Raw genomic sequence first — 19,584 nt, 5'->3', positions numbered from 1 at the left:
CACGGTGAATATAGACTGTATGGTGCATAACAGCATGCCAAAATTGCTAAACTGTTGTTGTTGTTTTTTTATTCTAATGGATTTTATTATTTGCGTAAGTGTAATTTTTGCGGCTAAATTAAAAACGCGAAAAACACGAAAATTACACATTCGCGAATAATAGCCGTTTTACAGTATATCTTCAATATTAAGTTCCATTACTTGTAGCTGTATAGATGTTCATATATTAGTTTCTGTCATATCTTCAATATTAAGTTCCATTACTTGTAGCTGTATACATGTTCATATATTAGTTTCTGTCATATCTTCAATATTAAGTTCCATTACTTGTAGCTGTATATATGTTCATATATTAGTTTCTGTCATATCTTCAATATTAAGTTCCATTACTTGTAGCTGTATATATGGTGCTATATTAGTTTCTGTCATATCTTCAATATTAATAAGTTCCATTACTTGTAGCTGTATATATGGTGCTATATTAGTTTCTGTCATATCTTCAATATTAAGTTCCATTACTTGTAGCTGTATATATGTTCATATATTAGTTTCTGTCATATCTTCAATATTAAGTTCCATTACTTGTAGCTGTATATATGTTCATATATTAGTTTCTGTCATATCTTCAATATTAAGTTCCATTACTTGTAGCTGTATATATGTTCATATATTAGTTTCTGTCATATCTTCAATATTAAGTTCCATTACTTGTAGCTGTATATATGGTGCTATATTAGTTTCTGTCATATCTTCAATATTAAGTTCCATTAATTGTAGCTGTATATATGGTGATATATTAGTTTTTGTCATATATCTTCAATATTAAGTTCCATTACTTGTAGCTGTGTATATGGTGCTATATTAGTTTCTGTCATATATCTTCAATATTAAGTTCCATTACTTGTAGCTGTGTATATGGTGATATATTAGTTTCTGTCATATATCTTCAATATTAAGTTCCATTACTTGTAGCTGTATATATGGTGCTATATTAGTTTTTGTCATATATCTTCAATATTAAGTTCCATTACTTGTAGCTGTATATATGGTGCTATATTAGTTTCTGTCATATATCTTCAATATTAAGTTCCATTACTTGTAGCTGTATATATGGTGCTATATTAGTTTTTGTCATATATCTTCAATATTAAGTTCCATTACTTGTAGCTGTATATATGTTAATATATTAGTTTCTGTCATATCTTCAATATTAAGTTCCATTACTTGTAGCTGTGTGTATGGTGATATATTAGTTTTTGTCATATATTTTCAATATTAAGTTCCATTACTTGTAGCTGTATATATGGTGATATATTAGTTTCTGTCATATCTTCAATATTAAGTTCCATTACTTGTAGCTGTATATATGGTGCTATATTAGTTTCTGTCATATCTTCAATATTAAGTTCCATTAATTGTAGCTGTATATATGGTGATATATTAGTTTTTGTCATATATCTTCAATATTAAGTTCCATTACTTGTAGCTGTATATATGGTGCTATATTAGTTTTTGTCATATATCTTCAATATTAAGTTCCATTACTTGTAGCTGTATATATGGTGCTATATTAGTTTGTCATATCTTCAGTATTAAGTTCCATTACTTGTAGCTGTATATATGGTGATATATTAGTTTGTCATATCTTCAATATTAAGTTCCATTACTTGTAGCTGTATATATGGTGCTATATTAGTTTGTCATATCTTCAATATTAAGTTCCATTACTTGTAGCTGTATATATGGTGATATATTAGTTTTTGTCATATATCTTCAATATTAAGTTCCATTACTTGTAGCTGTATATATGGTGATATATTAGTTTTTGTCATATATCTTCAATATTAAGTCTTCAATATTAAGTTCCATTACTTGTAGCTGTATATATGGTGCTATATTAGTTTTTGTCTTATCTTCAATATTAAGTTCCATTAGTGCCCATGATATTAAAAGTCTAATTACAGGCGCTTTCTATAGCGGACTAAGCGTGTGATGTCACATGCAGTTATGGCATACACGTTTTCCTTCCACGATTCTTTGGCGGCCAAGAAACTGATTGCTGCTCTGATTAATGTGACATAACTACCAGTAGATTTTTATCTTCACTTTCTTATTTCTTGAGGATGCCATTGTTTATGCCAAGTAACAGCACATTACAGTAATAACATGATTGAGTTAACACAGATATATGTAGCACAGATTAATTTGTCATTATATTTTTACCACAAACAAATGCAAAAATAAATGCAAATATGGCACTAGCAACTATAACAATGCAACTTTAACAATATTATTTTAATTCCACGCAGATTTTATATACATCATTATAGCTAAAAAGACATGGAAATAAGTCGAGAATGGTCGTTCAGGTTACCAGGAGGTTATGCATGTCAAAGTTGAGAACGGTATTTTATTCTCCTCAAAATCTTATTAAACTAAAACCACACCACTTAAATTCTGATCAGTTCAGTGTTGTTTAGATACACATACAGTATCAGTTCAGAAAGAAGAGGGACAAGAATGAATTAAAAAAAAGAAGAAGTTTATTTTGTTTAACAGCACTACTAGAGCACATTGATTTATTAATCATCAGCTCTTAGATGTCAAACGTTTGGTAATTTTGACATAGTCTTAGAGAAGAAAGCCATGACATTTTTCCATCAGTAACAAGGGAATTTTTATATGCACCATCCCACAGAAAGGATAGCACATACCACAGCCTTTGATATACCAGTTGTGGTGCACTAGCTGCAATGAGAGACATGAATAAATAAATAAAAATCAGTGTGTCCTTGAAGGAATTTTTTAATAATAATAATCATGGAAATATAAATGTGCCGTGACCTAAAGGTTACCAGGTCTGTATTTTGTGGTCATTAACCTTTTGGTTCCATTATTAGTATAAGACGTCCACTGAAACAAATGTTTAAACTACCACAAACGTTTAGACGCACTGCAATGAACATTCATAGGTACAACTATAAACCAAATTTCACTGACCTAGGAGTTAATAGTATGTGAGATACTGATCTAAACACAAAACTTTAATGTTAAACTTTAATGAAAAGGTTGATGCCTCAGAAAAGTAATACCTATATATATTGCATGTTTACTTGATAAAGCTGAGACAAATTTAATCATATTAAATCTTACCCAGGGGTTAACCAAACCAGCTCAGTTTGAGGATGGCCTCAAGCCAATATTCATATATCACATTTTAATAAAGACATTCAAATATCTTATAATATCCCACTGTCTTAAAACATTCCAACTTATTATTTCTGCAGTCTGATCCCATGCAATTCTGCCAAAGTACTTCAAGGGATGAAAGCAAAGATATATTATTACTGCATGTGATGTACCAAAAGTGAAATCTATTGAAGCACATCTATATGCCGGGTTTTATGTTGTTAATGATGTAGATGGACACACAACACTCCTCAGTATAGTCATTAAAACACAATCAACAGATCCAAACTGTCCAGTGGCGTAAATAATTAGATCTGCTGTGAAACATCATCAACCCCAGGCAGAATGGACAGTGGGCAGTTGTAGACTCTAGCTCCATGGTTGAAACAGATCTGTCAGCATGTCATGCCCTGTCAGTGATTAACATCCACATCCTGCTATACTAAGATAAGATCACTATTAATGAGCTAGTCAGGTCTCACCTTGTCTATTAATTGCCAAAAGTAGCCAATTGCAAATTTTTATACAAAATGGCAACAGCATTTAGTATTTGGTTAATAAAATATTGTTTAAATTAGCCAATTTTCAATAAATAAGGTATTTCAGATTTTTTTAAATTCACACAATTTAACCCAAAATCGCAAGATTAAAAAAAACATTACAATAAGTTTATATCACTACATAATGTCATATATACTTGTTAACCATAGATCTTTGCATTAATTTTTTTTTTTTTTAATTATTAATTAATTTACATTATGTTACATTTTCAGAAACCGAAAGTAGCCGACATTTTCCGAATGAGAAAAAAAGGCAGTTACTTCCCTTATGTTATTTTGGCAAAAGGGGATCGATTTTGTTTTTTATACTTACAAAATTGTCATTTAACAGGAGATATTGTCTCCCGCACAGAAGACGGGAGATTTGATCAAATACCGGGAGACTCCCGTGGAATCCGGGAGGGTTGACAGGTCTGGTATATTCTTTTTAAAAAGTGGAGCTTTATATATTTATATACTGTAAATGATGAAATTAATGCGAGCAAGTAATTAATGCGAAAAATGCAGCGAACACATCGACGCAATAATAACTTGACGCATTTTGTTTAGTCTCATTCCCAATACAAAAAATGTGCAGGATTTTACTATAATACTTCTAAATAAAATAAAACTTTTATAATATAAAGATGAAACAAAATACAAAAACTATTTTTGTTAAATGTCTTTTTGTGAATACTTCCAGAATCTTTCTTCGTTTCGATGTTGCCATTCTATTTTCACTTTCCTGGAATATCATAGCGGTTATATAATACAGTGATGTTCCAAATGTTTTGTTTTTATAAAGCTCATTTTGCGATGTGAGTATTTTTCAAATTTTCTTACACTTCTGGATTACTGTATACATTTAAACTGTTTTGAACATTTGTCAAATTATAATCAACAAATTTTATTACTAAATATATTCCTTTAAAAATGAAACAGTAGAAAATTATATAACCGCAACCAACAATCCGTGCGTATTTCTTCAAACCAATCGGCTCGACTCTATACATGGCATTTAAGTTAGACTGGTCGCAAGTTGTCACTGTTGCAATATATCGCATTTGTTAACGTCTATTCCTGTGCTGCGCATCAAGTGTATAAAATCAGTCTAAAACATTTGTTAGAATAATACGTCTGCGTTCGTGTGAAATATTGTGCCCTGTAATAGCGACCCGTTTACCTTTTATTCCTACTGGTGGATTAATTAGAAGCAATCACCACACAAAAGTGCGAGGCATACCCTTAACAATAAGGTGTAGTTATACTAATTACACTACTTTAAGTAATTAGGGCTTCCTGGTCGACCCACCAGGCGATTAGCTTCAGATTATGTAGTAGCTGTGAAAACAACTACTGACTTCTTTTAACATGAAAGATGAAGCCCAAACAATATAATAACAACACAACTGTGTTTTTTATGTGTTGTGGACTTTTGTCTGACGCATTAATAAAAATACGCATTTTTGTTCACTCATGTACGGACGCAATAATATCATGACGTATTAATTACATGATTTACAGTATATATAAACCAGCCACCTCAGCTTACAATGTATATACAGTTTATATTAACATTGCTCGCTCACATCAGTCATCATTCACAGACTGTGTTATGGAATATGTTATTTGTACTGGTCTACATACAGGTATTCAATGAAACCTAAAACCAGATCCTCTGTAAACTGGAATTCCCTCAAAACGGGATATTTTTCAGTCCTGTTTTTTAAAATATCTGTACAGAAAATAACCTCTCTAAACAAGATACCCCTTTAATCAGATTTTTACTAGGTCAGTGGGCGTCTCGTTTAGAAAGAAAGAAAGAAATATGTTATTTAATGACACACTTAACACATTTTATTGTGGTTATATGGCGTCAAACAAGGACCACACAGATACTGACAGAAGAAACCCGCTGTCACCACTTCATAGGCTACTCTTTTCTATTAGCAGCAAGGGATCTTTTATATGCACCATTGCACAGACAAGATAGTATATATCATGGGCTTTGATATGCCAGTCGTGGTGTACTGGCTGGAATGAGAAATAGCCCAATGGTCCCACCGACGGGGATCGATCCTAAACCGACCACGCATCAAGCGAGCGCTTTACCACTGGACTACGTACCACCCTTGTCTGGTTTAGAATGGTTTCAATGTATTATGTTACGGAATCTTCAACAAATATGTATACATTATTTGTACTAGTGTACTTTTATTATTTACATAATGTAGGCAAGAGATATGTATATTGGTTACATTTATACACACAAATTACTCTAAATATTTACATACCATGCATATACAGTCATCAACAAGCATTCTCCTAAAGGTTATGTTATACATATATGTACAATGTATAGCATATGACATGACAGTGTGTTGTGTTTTATATCCATCTAACATTCCAACACTGACACTGTTTTCTGCACTAGATTGCAATGTGAGAAAAAAAAAATCTATCACTTAAACAAGTCATTTACAGTCAAATCTTCTCAAGTAATAATCTCTAATAAGCAGGCACTTAATTAAGAGGCCATCTTATTTTTATCACGAACAGTCTGATTTAATAAAAAGAATATTAAATAAATTCCTATGATCGAGATATCATTTATATTGTGAGTGTTTTCACTTGTACACAACTGGCTTTGGTTCCTGATATCAGACACTGAATCAAAACTATTAAGACAGGATACTACATAGTTCTGATATTTCTGAATCAAAACTATTAAGAGAGGATACTACATACATGTAGTTCTGATATTTCTGAATCAAAACTATTAAGACAGGATACTACATAGTTCTGATATTTCTGAATCAATTGGTAGCTAATTGGTAGTAAATCTTAAGGCAGAGATGAATTTTATTTGTAGAATGCACAAATATTGTATTTCAGGACATCTAGTGTTCAAAATCTTATGGGGGAGCATACCACCAGGCCCCCAATGTCTACTTGCTTCCCCATGCATGGATATTCAATTAAAAATAGCAATACACTGCGATTATTTGCAGGTTTTTGAACTTGCCTTTAGGAGGAACCACTACAATAAGGGTAAATTAAACCAGCACAATGATTCTGCTAACAGTTTGATTTTTAATATTTACTTAACAATGAGCACCTCTCCTATTAATGGGTAATACAGACTGACCTGTATTAAGCAGCCACCTGTGCTATCAGACACATTTTCAAGGTGACTGCTCAACACAATAATGACTGTTTGAACTCTGTGGGTTTTTATTATGCCTTGCATATTCTCATGTCAGGTCTACGTGACAAGCAACCACCATTGTGTTGCACAACAGTGAAGGCAATAAAACATAAAACACAAACACGTCCGACTTTGCATGCAAGATCTACTTACGTGGAACTGGTTAGATTAGAAAGTACACCAAACACACTGACAGATACAGAATTTCAGAGTGCATTGTGATGTAATGTGGATTATTCTGGAATAAAACTGTTCACCAGTCTGGACAGCCTAATGGTTAGACCAGGCTGTTACATTACTGAATATGTAACACTGGTAGATTCTAGGTTGATAATTATTAAACAGGTAGTAAAAGTTGACGTTTCCTTTGTTTAACGACACCACAAGAGCACATTAATTAATTAATCATAAGCTATTGGATGTCAAACATTTGGTAATTCTGACCAGTAATCATCAGAGGATACCTGCTACATTTTCCTAATGCAGCAAGGGATCTTTTATATGCACTTTCCCATATACAGCAAAACACATACCATGGCCTTTGACCAGTTGTGGTGCACTGGTTGGAACGCGAAAACCCCCCAATCAGTTGCATGAATCCACCAAGGTTGTTTGATCCTGCAACACAAGCATCTGAAGCGAGCAACCTATACTTAGCTAAATCCCTCCCCACAGTACTGCCTCCATCCCAGAATGAGAACACCGTTACAATATATTAGTTAGGCTCAGTGGGTGTAACTGTAAGCCATGCTTAAAAATCATTATTCAGTGTTCTATAAATGTTCTATAAATGATGTACATGTGTCATGGGCAGGACTCTCTGGCATAGACATTGTGTCCATGGCAGGTGTGCTTTAACAGTTCTCTGATGGAAGCATGCCAAATGTCACACATGCCCACAGCATGTTTGTGTCAGTATGTGTGTATGTGTGTATGTCTGTATGTGTGCACACACTCGCATGCAGCAATTATTAATGTTATGTTTACATTTCACACAAAAGAAAAATACAAACGTAGATGTATGGGGATAACACAATTATTATTATTTTTTTAATGTCAGCTAGTGTATTGTAAATCTAGGCCATTTGGTCTTTACCATATTAAGACTTTGGGCTAGAAAAAAAAAAAATTGTCACCACATAAGATACTGTTACCATTAGCGGCATTAGTGATCTTTTTACAAGCAGCTCCTCACATACCATGACCTTTTGATGGAGGAATGGTTGGGATGAGGAAAAACCCAACAAGTCCATCAACCGATCACACTTGAAGCTAGCATTCTAGTAACCACTGCACCATGGGGGTGGGATGTAGCACTCTTAGTAACCACTGCACCATGGGGATGGGATGTAGCACTCTTAGTAACCACTGCACCATGGGGGTGGGATGTAGCACTCTTAGCAACCACTGCACCATGGGGGTGGGATGTAGCACTCTTAGCAACCACTGCACCATGGGGGTGGGATGTTGCACTCTTAGCAACCACTGCACCATGGGGGTGGGATGTAGCACTCTTAGCAACCACTGCACCATGGGGGTGGCACTCTTAGCAACCACTGCACCATGGGGGGTGGGATGTAGCACTCTTAGCAACCACTGCACCATGGGGGTGGGATGTAGCACTCTTAGCAACCACTGCACCATGGGGGTGGGATGTAGCACTCTTAGCAACCACTGCACCATGGGGGTGGGATGTAGCACTCTTAGCAACCACTGCACCATGGGGGTGGGATGTAGCACTTTTAGCAACCACTGCACCATGGGGGTGGGATGTAGCACTCTTAGCAACCACTGCACCATGGGGGTGGGATGTAGCACTCTTAGCAACCACTGCACCATGGGGGTGGCACTCTTAGCAACCACTGCACCATGGGGGTGGGATGTAGCACTCTTAGTAACCACTGCACCATGGGGGTGGGATGTAGCACTCTTAGCAACCACTGCACCATGGGGGTGGGACGTAGCACTCTTAGCAACCACTGCACCATGGGGGTGGGAGGTAGCACTCTTAGCAACCACTGCACCATGGGGGTGGGATGTAGCACTCTTAGCAACCACTGCACCATGGGGGTGGGATGTAGCACTCTTAGCAACCACTGCACCATGGGGGTGGGAGGTAGCACTCTTAGCAACCACTGCACCATGGGGGTGGGAGGTAGCACTCTTAGCAACCACTGCACCATGGGGGTGGGAGGTAGCACTCTTAGCAACCACTGCACCATGGGGGTGGGATGTAGCACTCTTAGCAACCACTGCACCATGGGGGTGGCACTCTTAGCAACCACTGCACCATGGGGGTGGGATGTAGCACTCTTAGTAACCACTGCACCATGGGGGTGGGATGTAGCACTCTTAGTAACCACTGCACCATGGGGGTGGGATGTAGCACTCTTAGCAACCACTGCACCATGGGGGTGGGAGGTAGCACTCTTAGCAACCACTGCACCATGGGGGTGGGATGTAGCACTCTTAGCAACCACTGCACCATGGGGGTGGGATGTAGCACTCTTAGCAACCACTGCACCATGGGGGTGGGATGTAGCACTCTTAGCAACCACTGCACCATGGGGGTGGGATGTAGCACTCTTAGCAACCACTGCACCATGGGGGTGGGAGGTAGCACTCTTAGCAACCACTGCACCATGGGGGTGGGAGGTAGCACTCTTAGCAACCACTGCACCATGGGGGTGGGAGGTAGCACTCTTAGCAACCGCTGCACCATGGGGGTGGTGGGCTATTTCTTGTATCAGCAAATGTGCCACGACTGGCATATCAAAGGCTGTGGTATGTGCTATCCTGTCTGTGGGATGGTGTATATAAAAGATCCCTTGCTACTAAAGGAAAAATGTAGCAGGTTTCCTCTCTATGACTATATGTCACAATTACTAACCGTTGACATCCAATAGCCAATGATTAATAAGTCAATGTGCTCTAGTGGTGTCATTAAACAAAACAAACTAACCATTGCACTTTATCCTGTCCTCAGATGTACTGATGAATATACACATCATAAATTAAGCCCTTTATGTCACACTAGCATCTTCTGTTACCCCATATCAGCACTATAACATCTGTGATAAAACTATCAATATTATGATTACAGCAAAGACAAAGACTATCCAGGCAAAGACTAATCTAGGTGTTCAGGTTTCTCTCGAGCTGCTGGGAATAGCTTACAATGATGACAAATCAGGCCACTGCATGGGAGTTGACAACTGGCGAAAACCGTTTAAGGGTTATGCAAAACAAATACAGGAAACCGATTTCATAATTGCATAACACCATCTTAATAATACCCTGAATATAACTCACAAACGGTAAATGGGTTATGCAAAACTAGTCTGGTGTGAGCGATGTGCCAATGAAACGATCGGTCCCATAATGTTTAAAGGTCTCTACATGATTTTAGTGAAATAGCCAAACAGCGTATTTTATTAGCATATGTGATATCCAATAATTACAAATATAACTAATGTTCTTTTTAAGCTAATAGATATTGACAGACTGTGGCACAACATGGTTATATACGTTATATACTAGTAATTATGGAGAGAGACCATGTAGGTACTAAATTGGGTAGGTTTTTTTGTTGTTAGCTGGGGTTTGTTTTTTGTTGGGGAGTTTTTTGGTTGATTTGGGTGTTTTTTGTTTTTTTGGGGGTTGTTGTTTGTGTTTGTTTTTGTTTTTTTAGGGGTGGGATGGCTGTACTTTTTGTATCTTTTGAAACTTGATTCAGTACGGTTGATCCACACACAGCATCAGGCATCATGCGAAGTCAAAATCCATGAGCCAAGTCACTTCTCTCTTAAACCTTTTGAGAGGGCGAAGTTTTTAACAGGAGCAGAGCCCTCAAAAGTAACCGGTCTCCGACGGCAAGTCGCCGCCTGAAACAGCTTTTGCCGCCGCCTACTTTTCGAGTAAAATTGTTCAGTTGCATTTAATGGATGGTGACTGATTTGCGCTAACAGAGGCCATGAGAATGCATCTCAGAGGTTCGATTTTTCAAATGTTTCTTGGGGAGGGCCCCCAGAACCCCCGCTTTGCCCCCTGCTATCATCACTGTTGTAGCCTGCTACTTCTTAAACTATTGAGGGCGCTGCAGGACGGAGACTTGAATTTTTAATCTAAAAAAATAACCCAATACAGTTAAACCTGTCTTAAGCGGCCACACAAAGGAGTAGTCAAAAACAACTTCTTAAGCCAAGTGGCCGATGAATGCATGTTAAACCTGTCTTAAGCGGCCACACAAAGGAGTAGTCAAAAACAACTGCTTAAGCCATGTGGCCGATGAATACATGTTAAACCTGTCTTAAGCGGCCACACAAAGGAGTAGTCAAAAACAACTGCTTAAGCCAAGTGGCCGATGAATACATGTTAAACCTGTCTTAAGCGGCCACACAAAGGAGTAGTCAAAAACAACTGCTTAATATTAAGCCAAGTGGCCGATGAATACATGTTAAACCTGTCTTAAGCGGCCACACAAAGGAGTAGTCAAAAACAACTGCTTAAGACAAGTGGCCGATGAATACATGTTAAACCTGTCTTAAGCGGCCACACAAAGGAGTAGTCAAAAACTGCTTAAGCCAAGTGGCCGATGAATACATGTTAAACCTGTCTTAAGCGGCCACACAAAGTAGTAGTCAAAAACAACTGCTTAAGACAAGTGGCCGATGAATACATGTGCAACTTTTACAGTTTCTAATTTTTATTTTTTTATTTTTTACCGTCTGTACTGCTATGATGGATGTGTGTTCTAGAGGTTTCTAAAATTCCACATATCGCCTTCTTCAGAAATGATAAAATGCAATTGAAAACTACTAATTTAACCGTTTGGAATTCATTGTCTCATAATTTCTCTTCTTTTTTTTCTTTTCATTTAATTACTACACCATGCAGAGTATTGTCCTTTAATTACTACACCATGCAGAGTATTGTCCTTTAATTACTACACCATGCAGAGTATTGTCCTTTAATTACTACACCATGCAGAGTATTGTCCTTTAATTACTACACCATGCAGAGTATTGTCCTTTAATTACTACACCATGCAGAGTATTGTCCTTTAATTACTACACCATGCAGAGTATTGTCCTTTAATTACTACACCATGCAGAGTATTGTCCTTTAATTACTACACCATGCAGAGTATTGTCCCAGTAGATTTATCTACCAATGTCAAGTGGAGATGTCACACTGAATGGCACCATGCAGAGTACTGTCCCAGTAGATTAACCTACCAATGTCAAGTGGAGATGTCACACTGAATGGCACCATGCAGAGTATTGTCCCAGTAGATTTATCTACCAATGTCAAGTGGAGATGTCACACTGAATGGCACCATGCAGAGTACTGTCCCAGTAGATTAACCTACCAATGTCAAGTGGAGATGTCACACTGAATGGCACCATGCAGAGTATTGTCCCAGTAGATTTATCTACCAATGTCAAGTGGAGATGTCACACTGAATGGCACCATGCAGAGTATTGTCCTAGTAGATTAACCTACCAATGTCAAGTGGAGATGTCACACTGAATGGCACCATGCAGAGTATTGTCCTAGTAGATTAACCTACCAATGTCAAGTGGAGATGTCACACTGAATGGCACCATGCAGAGTATTGTCCTAGTAGATTAACCTACCAATGTCAAGTGGAGATGTCACACTGAATGGCACCATGCAGAGTATTGTCCTAGTAGATTAACCTACCAATGTCAAGTGGAGATGTCACACTGAATGGCACCATGCAGAGTATTGTCCTAGTAGATTAACCTACCAATGTCAAGTGGAGATGTCACACTGAATGGCACCATGCAGAGTATTGTCCTAGTAGATTAACCTACCAATGTCAAGTGGAGATGTCACACTGAATGGGTACTAGTAACCGCGATGGTGTGAAGATCGCTTATTTGTTGCACCGTGTGGCATTTTTTTTTAAATAACATTTTTATAGAATTTACAGTGGCCGGCATTTTGGCGACTTGAGTGTATATTTACATTAATGTCTGCTGCTCTAAACAAATATTATTTTTCAGTGTATTTTCCGGTGGAGCATGACCCAACCTCCCTAAATAAAATATGCTCACATAGTCTAGATCCCCACCCTTGTACAATATCCAGCACACACGCCTGACAATAGAATTAAAGTTATACCCTTCAACAGTCAGTAGCACATGTAGGCTTACTTGTAGCACCAAACACGGGTGTTGTCTGAGCTAGACTGCCTATCTGTGAGCCTGTCGCATGATTTTGTGGCGCCAGTGTCACTTCGAACTCTCAGACACTTAACAATTAATTATCTATGAGTAGGTGTTCCTCAAGTTATTCACCATTCATCCGCGATTGTGTAAAATGCATGTGGTCACTATTTTTAAAAGGTGACACAGATTTCGCCTTATGATGACTGGCACAGCAAAGTGAAGCTCTCGTGAGCCCTGAGTATTTATCTATCACGACAGACAGCTTCGGAGAGCTCTCTCCAGGAACTCGTGTCTAAGTGCACACACTTCTCACCACTAGCTACCACTCAGTATCTTGTACAAACCTCATACAGAAGATATACATGTGCAGTACCACACTGGCAAAAATCATATACCACTACTTTTACAGAAGTTTGTTTTGTTTAACAACACCACTAGAGCACATTGTTAAATTAATCATCAGCTGTTGGATGTCAAACATTTAGTAATTCTGACATGTAATCAGAGGAAACCCGCTACATTTTTCCTAATGTAGCAAGGGATCTTTTATATGCATATTTCCAAAGACAGGAAAGCACATACAACAGCCTTTAACCAGTTGTAGTGCACTGGTTGGAACGAGAAAAAAAACAATCAGTTGAACAGATCCACTGAGGTGGTTTGATCCTGTGATGCAAGCACCTTAGACCAACAGTGAAATGACTGAGCTAAATACCGCCCCTACTTTTAAAGATACCCATGATAAATAACTACAAATCAGTTAATCCCATATACATGTATTAGTTTCAGAATATCAAAATTATAATTTTGTGTCAATGGGTACAAAACCTACATGTAGCTTTTCAGGAATCCTTCTCAAAATCAAAAGCAAGCAGAACTACTGTATGATGGTATCATCAAAACAGCAGCTCCCTGAGGTGCTTGCATCGCAGGATCGAACCACCTCGTTGGCTCCATTCAACTGATTGGGATTTTTCCTCGTTCCAACCAGTGCACCACAACTGGTCAAAGGCCGTGGTATGTGCTTTACTGTCTGTGGGAAAGTGCATATAAAAGATTCCTTGCTGCATTAGTAACATGTAGTGGGTTACCTGGCATCCTCGTCCTCTGCCATTAATAAAACGACCGCCGGTAGTAGGGGTGCATAGTAGGTGGATACAAGTGCCTCTTAACAATGCCAAAAGTAACTACTGAACACTCCCCGAAGTGGACAGACTAAGCCCACAGCTAAAAGCGGATGGGGAAATGAGATGGAATTCAAAGGAGAGAAAGAAAAGGGGGCACTGGGATTAAAAAAACAACAACAAAACAAACAAAAAACATGTAGTGGGTTTCCCTGATGACTACAAGTCAGAATGACCAAATGTTTGAAACCTCTCACAGTGAAACCTCTCAAAATCAGTCACACATGAGACCAAGCAAAAAGTCTGGTTAAAGAGGTATCTAGTTTAGAGAGATTCGGTTCTGTACTGATATTCAACAAGGGGTCGTGAAAAACATCCAGTTTTCCAAGGAAGTCTGGTTTAGAGGAGTTTCACTTTATTATCTTTACACTGCAAAACAAAAATCAGTCAATAATTTTGAGCATTATGCAACTTTCAGACAACCCGTTTAATGACATTCAGGGAAGGCTAACTCTGCATGACTACAGGCCTTAATATATGTTTTAACTTTCATCAGTGTGCGCTATCTGACAGATGAAAAACAGAATACTTCTATCACTAATGGAATTACCCAACATTAACAGTCACTAGTATTTGTGAGGCCAGTTACAGACAGTAAATCAATTCCTCTGACAGACAGAAAACACATTTACAGAACATTCATGATATTTTAAGAAGAAACTGTGCTGTATGATTTTAGTCTTCAAAAACTTTCTTAGTCAAAAACGTGTTACAAAGGCAGCGATTGTGAACAGCCTCTTTAATTTTGATTATTATGTCCCATCTGACAAGTAACAGAACATTGTACACTTTCCCATTAACAGCAAGAGATCACCTGAGATCACCTGAGAACACTTGATATCATCACTATTTTGACAGTGATTCATGAGAGCATGTCATCAAGCAGTATTTATTGCAATGAGCCCTGTCCTGTGCTAGATTTGATTTAGTGCACTAATATAGGAGTGGCAGTCTTCTTTGTGGCAGTCAAGAGGAGGTATTAGCCAATAAAGGATATCTGGGAAGTGGCTGTTCTCCTACAGACGAGGCACTAGATAGATAGTCATGGGAAGTGGCTGTTCTCCTACAGACGAGGCACTAGATAGATAGTCATGGGAAGTGGCTGTTCTCCTACAGACGAGGCACTAGATAGATATTCATGGGAAGTGGCTGTTCTCCTACAGACGAGGATAGATAGTCACTAGATAGATAGATCATGGGAAGTGGCTGTTCTCCTACAGACGAGGCACTAGATAGATAGTCATGGGAAGTGGCTGTTCTCCTACAGACGAGGCACTAGATAGATAGTCATGGGAAGTGGCTGTTCTCCTACAGACGAGGCACTAGATAGATAGTCATGGGAAGTGGCTGTTCTCCTACAGACGAGGCACTAGATAGATAGTCATGGGAAGTGGCTGTTCTCCTACAGACGAGGCACTAGATAGATAGTCATGGGAAGTGGCTGTTCTCCTACAGACGAGGCACTAGATAGATAGTCATGGGAAGTGGCTGTTCTCCTACAGACGAGGCACTAGATAGATAGTCATGGGAAGTGGCTGTTCTCCTACAGACGAGGCACTAGATAGATAGTCATGGGAAGTGGCTGTTCTCCTACAGACGAGGCACTAGATAGATAGTCATGGGAAGTGGCTGTTCTCCTACAGACGAGGCACTAGATAGATATTCATGGGAAGTGGCTGTTCTCCTACAGACGAGGCACTAGATAGATAGTCATGGGAAGTGGCTGTTCTCCTACAGACGAGGCACTAGATAGATAGTCATGGGAAGTGGCTGTTCTCCTACAGACGAGGCACTAGATAGATAGTCATGGGAAGTGGCTGTTCTCCTACAGACGAGGCACTAGATAGATATTCATGGGAAGTGGCTGTTCTCCTACAGACGAGGCACTAGATAGATATTCATGGAATCAACCTCTATTTTGCTTAACACCCTTTTCACTCTGTATTGTGCAGAGATACAGTCTTGATCATGGATAACAGTTTTGTCATTCAGATTATACCCGGTATACACTTTCCCAGACATAACAGCACATACCATGGCCTTTGATATACTAGTAGTGGGACACTGGCTGGGATAGGGAAAAAACCCAAACAAGGGGGTTAGCTGTTACGACCAAAACATCGAGGGCAAGCAATCTACCGACTGATATAAATCCTAACTGATAGATCCTAACTGATGAATATGAGACTATTTCTGTCACTAATGAAATGACCACTTCCAGTGGGTATGGGTTGAGAAGCCTCTCACAGACAGGGCCCAGCACTTCCTCTCACTGACAGAAGAGATATTTCCACAGAAGACGTCTCTCTCTGGAGGATTCTCGGGTGAGATGGAGTTCCGGCTCAATTAGAATTTCACATTCTCTCAGCTCCACACTGACATCAAGTCCTACTTAACAGTCCACCGCCAGTGGCTGTCGGGAAGAGTTTAATAAACAGATATATATATATATATATATATTGTTCTGACTTCTTGTTTAGGTTTTCGCAGGCGGGCATAGCCCAGTGATAAAGTTCTTGTCCAATGTATGGTCAGTCCAGGAATGATAGCCATTGGTCACCCATTGGGCTATTTCTCATTGCAGTCAATGCACAATGACCAGTATTTAAATGGCTGTGGTATGTGCTGTCCTGTCTGTGGAAAGATGCATATAAAAATACCTTGCTACTAATGGAAAAATGTAGCAGGTTTCCTCTCAAAAACTATACATCAAGATTATCAATGTCTGACATCCAATAGTCAATGATTAATAAATGTGCTCTAGTGGTGTCGTTAAAGAAAACAAACCGTAACCTTTATCTTCAGCTTTTTGTTAGCTCCTCTTTATAGTATTTACATGTAGGTTATATGCAAAGGAAATGAAATGAATGTTTATCATAACAGCAGGTTTAAAGTAACTGGTCTACATATATGATATATTGAGACAGGAAACCCACTGCTCTTCATAGACTACTATATGTATGTATATTCAAAGTGACATCTGGGTCTACATGATATATTTCTCTCGTATATTGAGACAGGAAACCCACTGCTCTTCATAGACTACTATATGTATGTATATTCAAAGTGACATCTGGGTCTACATGATATATTTCTCTCGTATACTGAGACAGGAAACCCACTGCTCTTCATAGACTACTATATGTATGTATATTCAAAGTGACATCTGGGTCTACATGATATATTTCTCTCGTATATTGAGACAGGAAACCCACTGCTCTTCATAGACTACTATATGTATGTATATTCAAAGTGACATCTGGGTCTACATGATACATTTCTCTCGTGTTTTGTTAAAGTTGAGATTGTTTTATTTAACGCCACCACTAACCACATTGATTACTTAATCAATAACTATTGAATATCAAACATTTCGTAATTCTCACACAAGCTTCAGAGGAGACCCATTGTATTTATCCATTAACAGCAAGGGATTTTTTATATGCACTTTCCTACAGACATGATAGCACATACCACTGCTTTGGAATACCAGTCATGGGGCACTGGTTGGGACAGGAAAATCCCCTCAAATTATCCGCTTAAGGGATTTGATCCTATGACCCAAGGACTTCATATGAGAGCTATACTAACTCCCGTTTTGTTAAAGATACAAAACATTGCAGCTATGTCTACAGAAGTGCTACAAGGGCTCTTTACCTATAGACAGTCAGTAAATAATATCCTTTAACATATATACCAGTTGTGGAGCATAATAGAGATGGGGACAAAACGCAATAAATCCACCGACACTGATAGGAACAAATAATCCATGACCTCAGGTGTGCAATCTAGCGCTAAGAAATACATATATAAAAGAGTAGGTTATGTGGTGACAAAGATTCATTCCTCCACCACCCCCTAACCCTTAGACTTTATACATCAACTCTATACATAGAATACTAATTTTAAAAACAATACCCCAACAAACCCACAATAAAACTAAACCTGATACAAATATTATGACATATAACAGATTTAAAAAAAAATAATAATAAAAAATTGTCCCCGACTTACAGAACGACTCTGTACTGGCTGTGCTAGCACGGCGAGCCTCCTGCGACTGTAGGACCTGCTGCGTAATTCGCTTGTCGAGCTGGACGCTGTGTCGCTTCCTGCCCGCCCGCGCCCGGTACGCGTCCTCCCCGGCCTGCTCATTCAGGTTCTTCATCTTCTCGCCATCCGTGAACTTGTCAAAGTTCTCACACGACGTGTTGTTGAACTTCAGCAACTTCTTTGACAACATTGTTTCTAATTTTTAAAAACTCTCTACTTGTATGGGTTGAATGCAACACCGAAATTCCAGTCTGTCTGTGTGTGTGTGTGTGGGTACAACACCAAATAAACTATGGTGTACGTGCAAACAAACGGTTAATAAATGCAGCTAAGGTCGAAGTACGTATCTCTGGCTTCGTCCGTCTCAGGTACAAGTGTTCCTGAAGGTAAAGGGTATTTCTGTTCCTACAGAAACAGTGCCAGAGATGGTTCCAGGCTCTTCAAAAAACTGTGCCGGTTTAGTCCATCTCCGTCTCAGTCATTAATCATTCCTATGCAGCAACAACATGCAAGAAATACTTGGTAGCCATCCGTTAATACAGTTTCCACCACACAGACAAGCCAACAATTAATCCCAAGTTGCTTATTGACTAAATATGTTACCTATATATCTATATATTATCGGCAAACAGCGGAATTATCACACACACTGCTGTCTGTTTGCCCTCTGACTGATCTTCCAGCCTAATCTTCTGCCAGTGACTGACTATTGTGCTTACAGATATCCTGACACCCCCTCAGATGAAAATAGACTCCCCAATGGCTGGCTTCTACTGTGTATTCCACAACAGCAGGATCAAATTGGTGTAGTCCATTATACATGTGGAGGGGAGGAAGGCATCTTGACAGTGATTGGAAAATAGTCTTCAGTTTGGTTCATAGTATAAATAGCAGCTTGTAATCACAGCTAAAAACAAAATGGGTAACAGGACATATATATGTTAAATGTATTTTACAGACAGTATAAGATAAGCCATGAGCAAGGAAAACATAAACTGTGGAAGAAGAGCATAAGTTTGAATTTGGTAATAAGCAGTCGATACTGTTCAATGAACCAGCCAACGCTGCACAGTACTAACTTGGTACACGATACACAAGTGCAAGCAACTAACTCGTTAGCATTGGTCCCAATGCTTTGCAGATCAATATCAATCAAATAATAAGCTAATAAAACAGAAAATGGAAGCATTATGACCAATAAATAGCTCCTAACT

At 38.5% G+C, this 19,584-nt stretch overlaps 1 protein-coding gene across 4 annotated transcripts in view; it reads right to left on the bottom strand.

Moving 5' to 3' along the window:
• The window catches only part of LOC121369295 (S-adenosylhomocysteine hydrolase-like protein 1), a 199,568-nt gene that overhangs the window by 89,566 nt on the left and 90,418 nt on the right, over nucleotides 1-19,584 (bottom strand). The window contains exon 1 of one of the 4 annotated variants that reach the window (XM_041494263.1): nucleotides 18,332-19,056. The exons of the other annotated variants lie outside the window; for them this stretch is intronic. Coding sequence (XP_041350197.1) covers nucleotides 18,332-18,560 — 229 coding nt within the window. The 5' untranslated portion in view covers nucleotides 18,561-19,056. Of the gene's footprint in view, nucleotides 1-18,331; nucleotides 19,057-19,584 lie in introns of those variants that run through there. 4 annotated transcript variants of the gene reach the window in all.

The sequence above is a fragment of the Gigantopelta aegis genome, chromosome 3, assembly GCF_016097555.1.
Source record: "Gigantopelta aegis isolate Gae_Host chromosome 3, Gae_host_genome, whole genome shotgun sequence".
In the NCBI taxonomy this organism is placed as follows: domain Eukaryota; kingdom Metazoa; phylum Mollusca; class Gastropoda; order Neomphalida; family Peltospiridae; genus Gigantopelta; species Gigantopelta aegis.
This window is presented reverse-complemented; position numbering and strand designations above follow the sequence as displayed.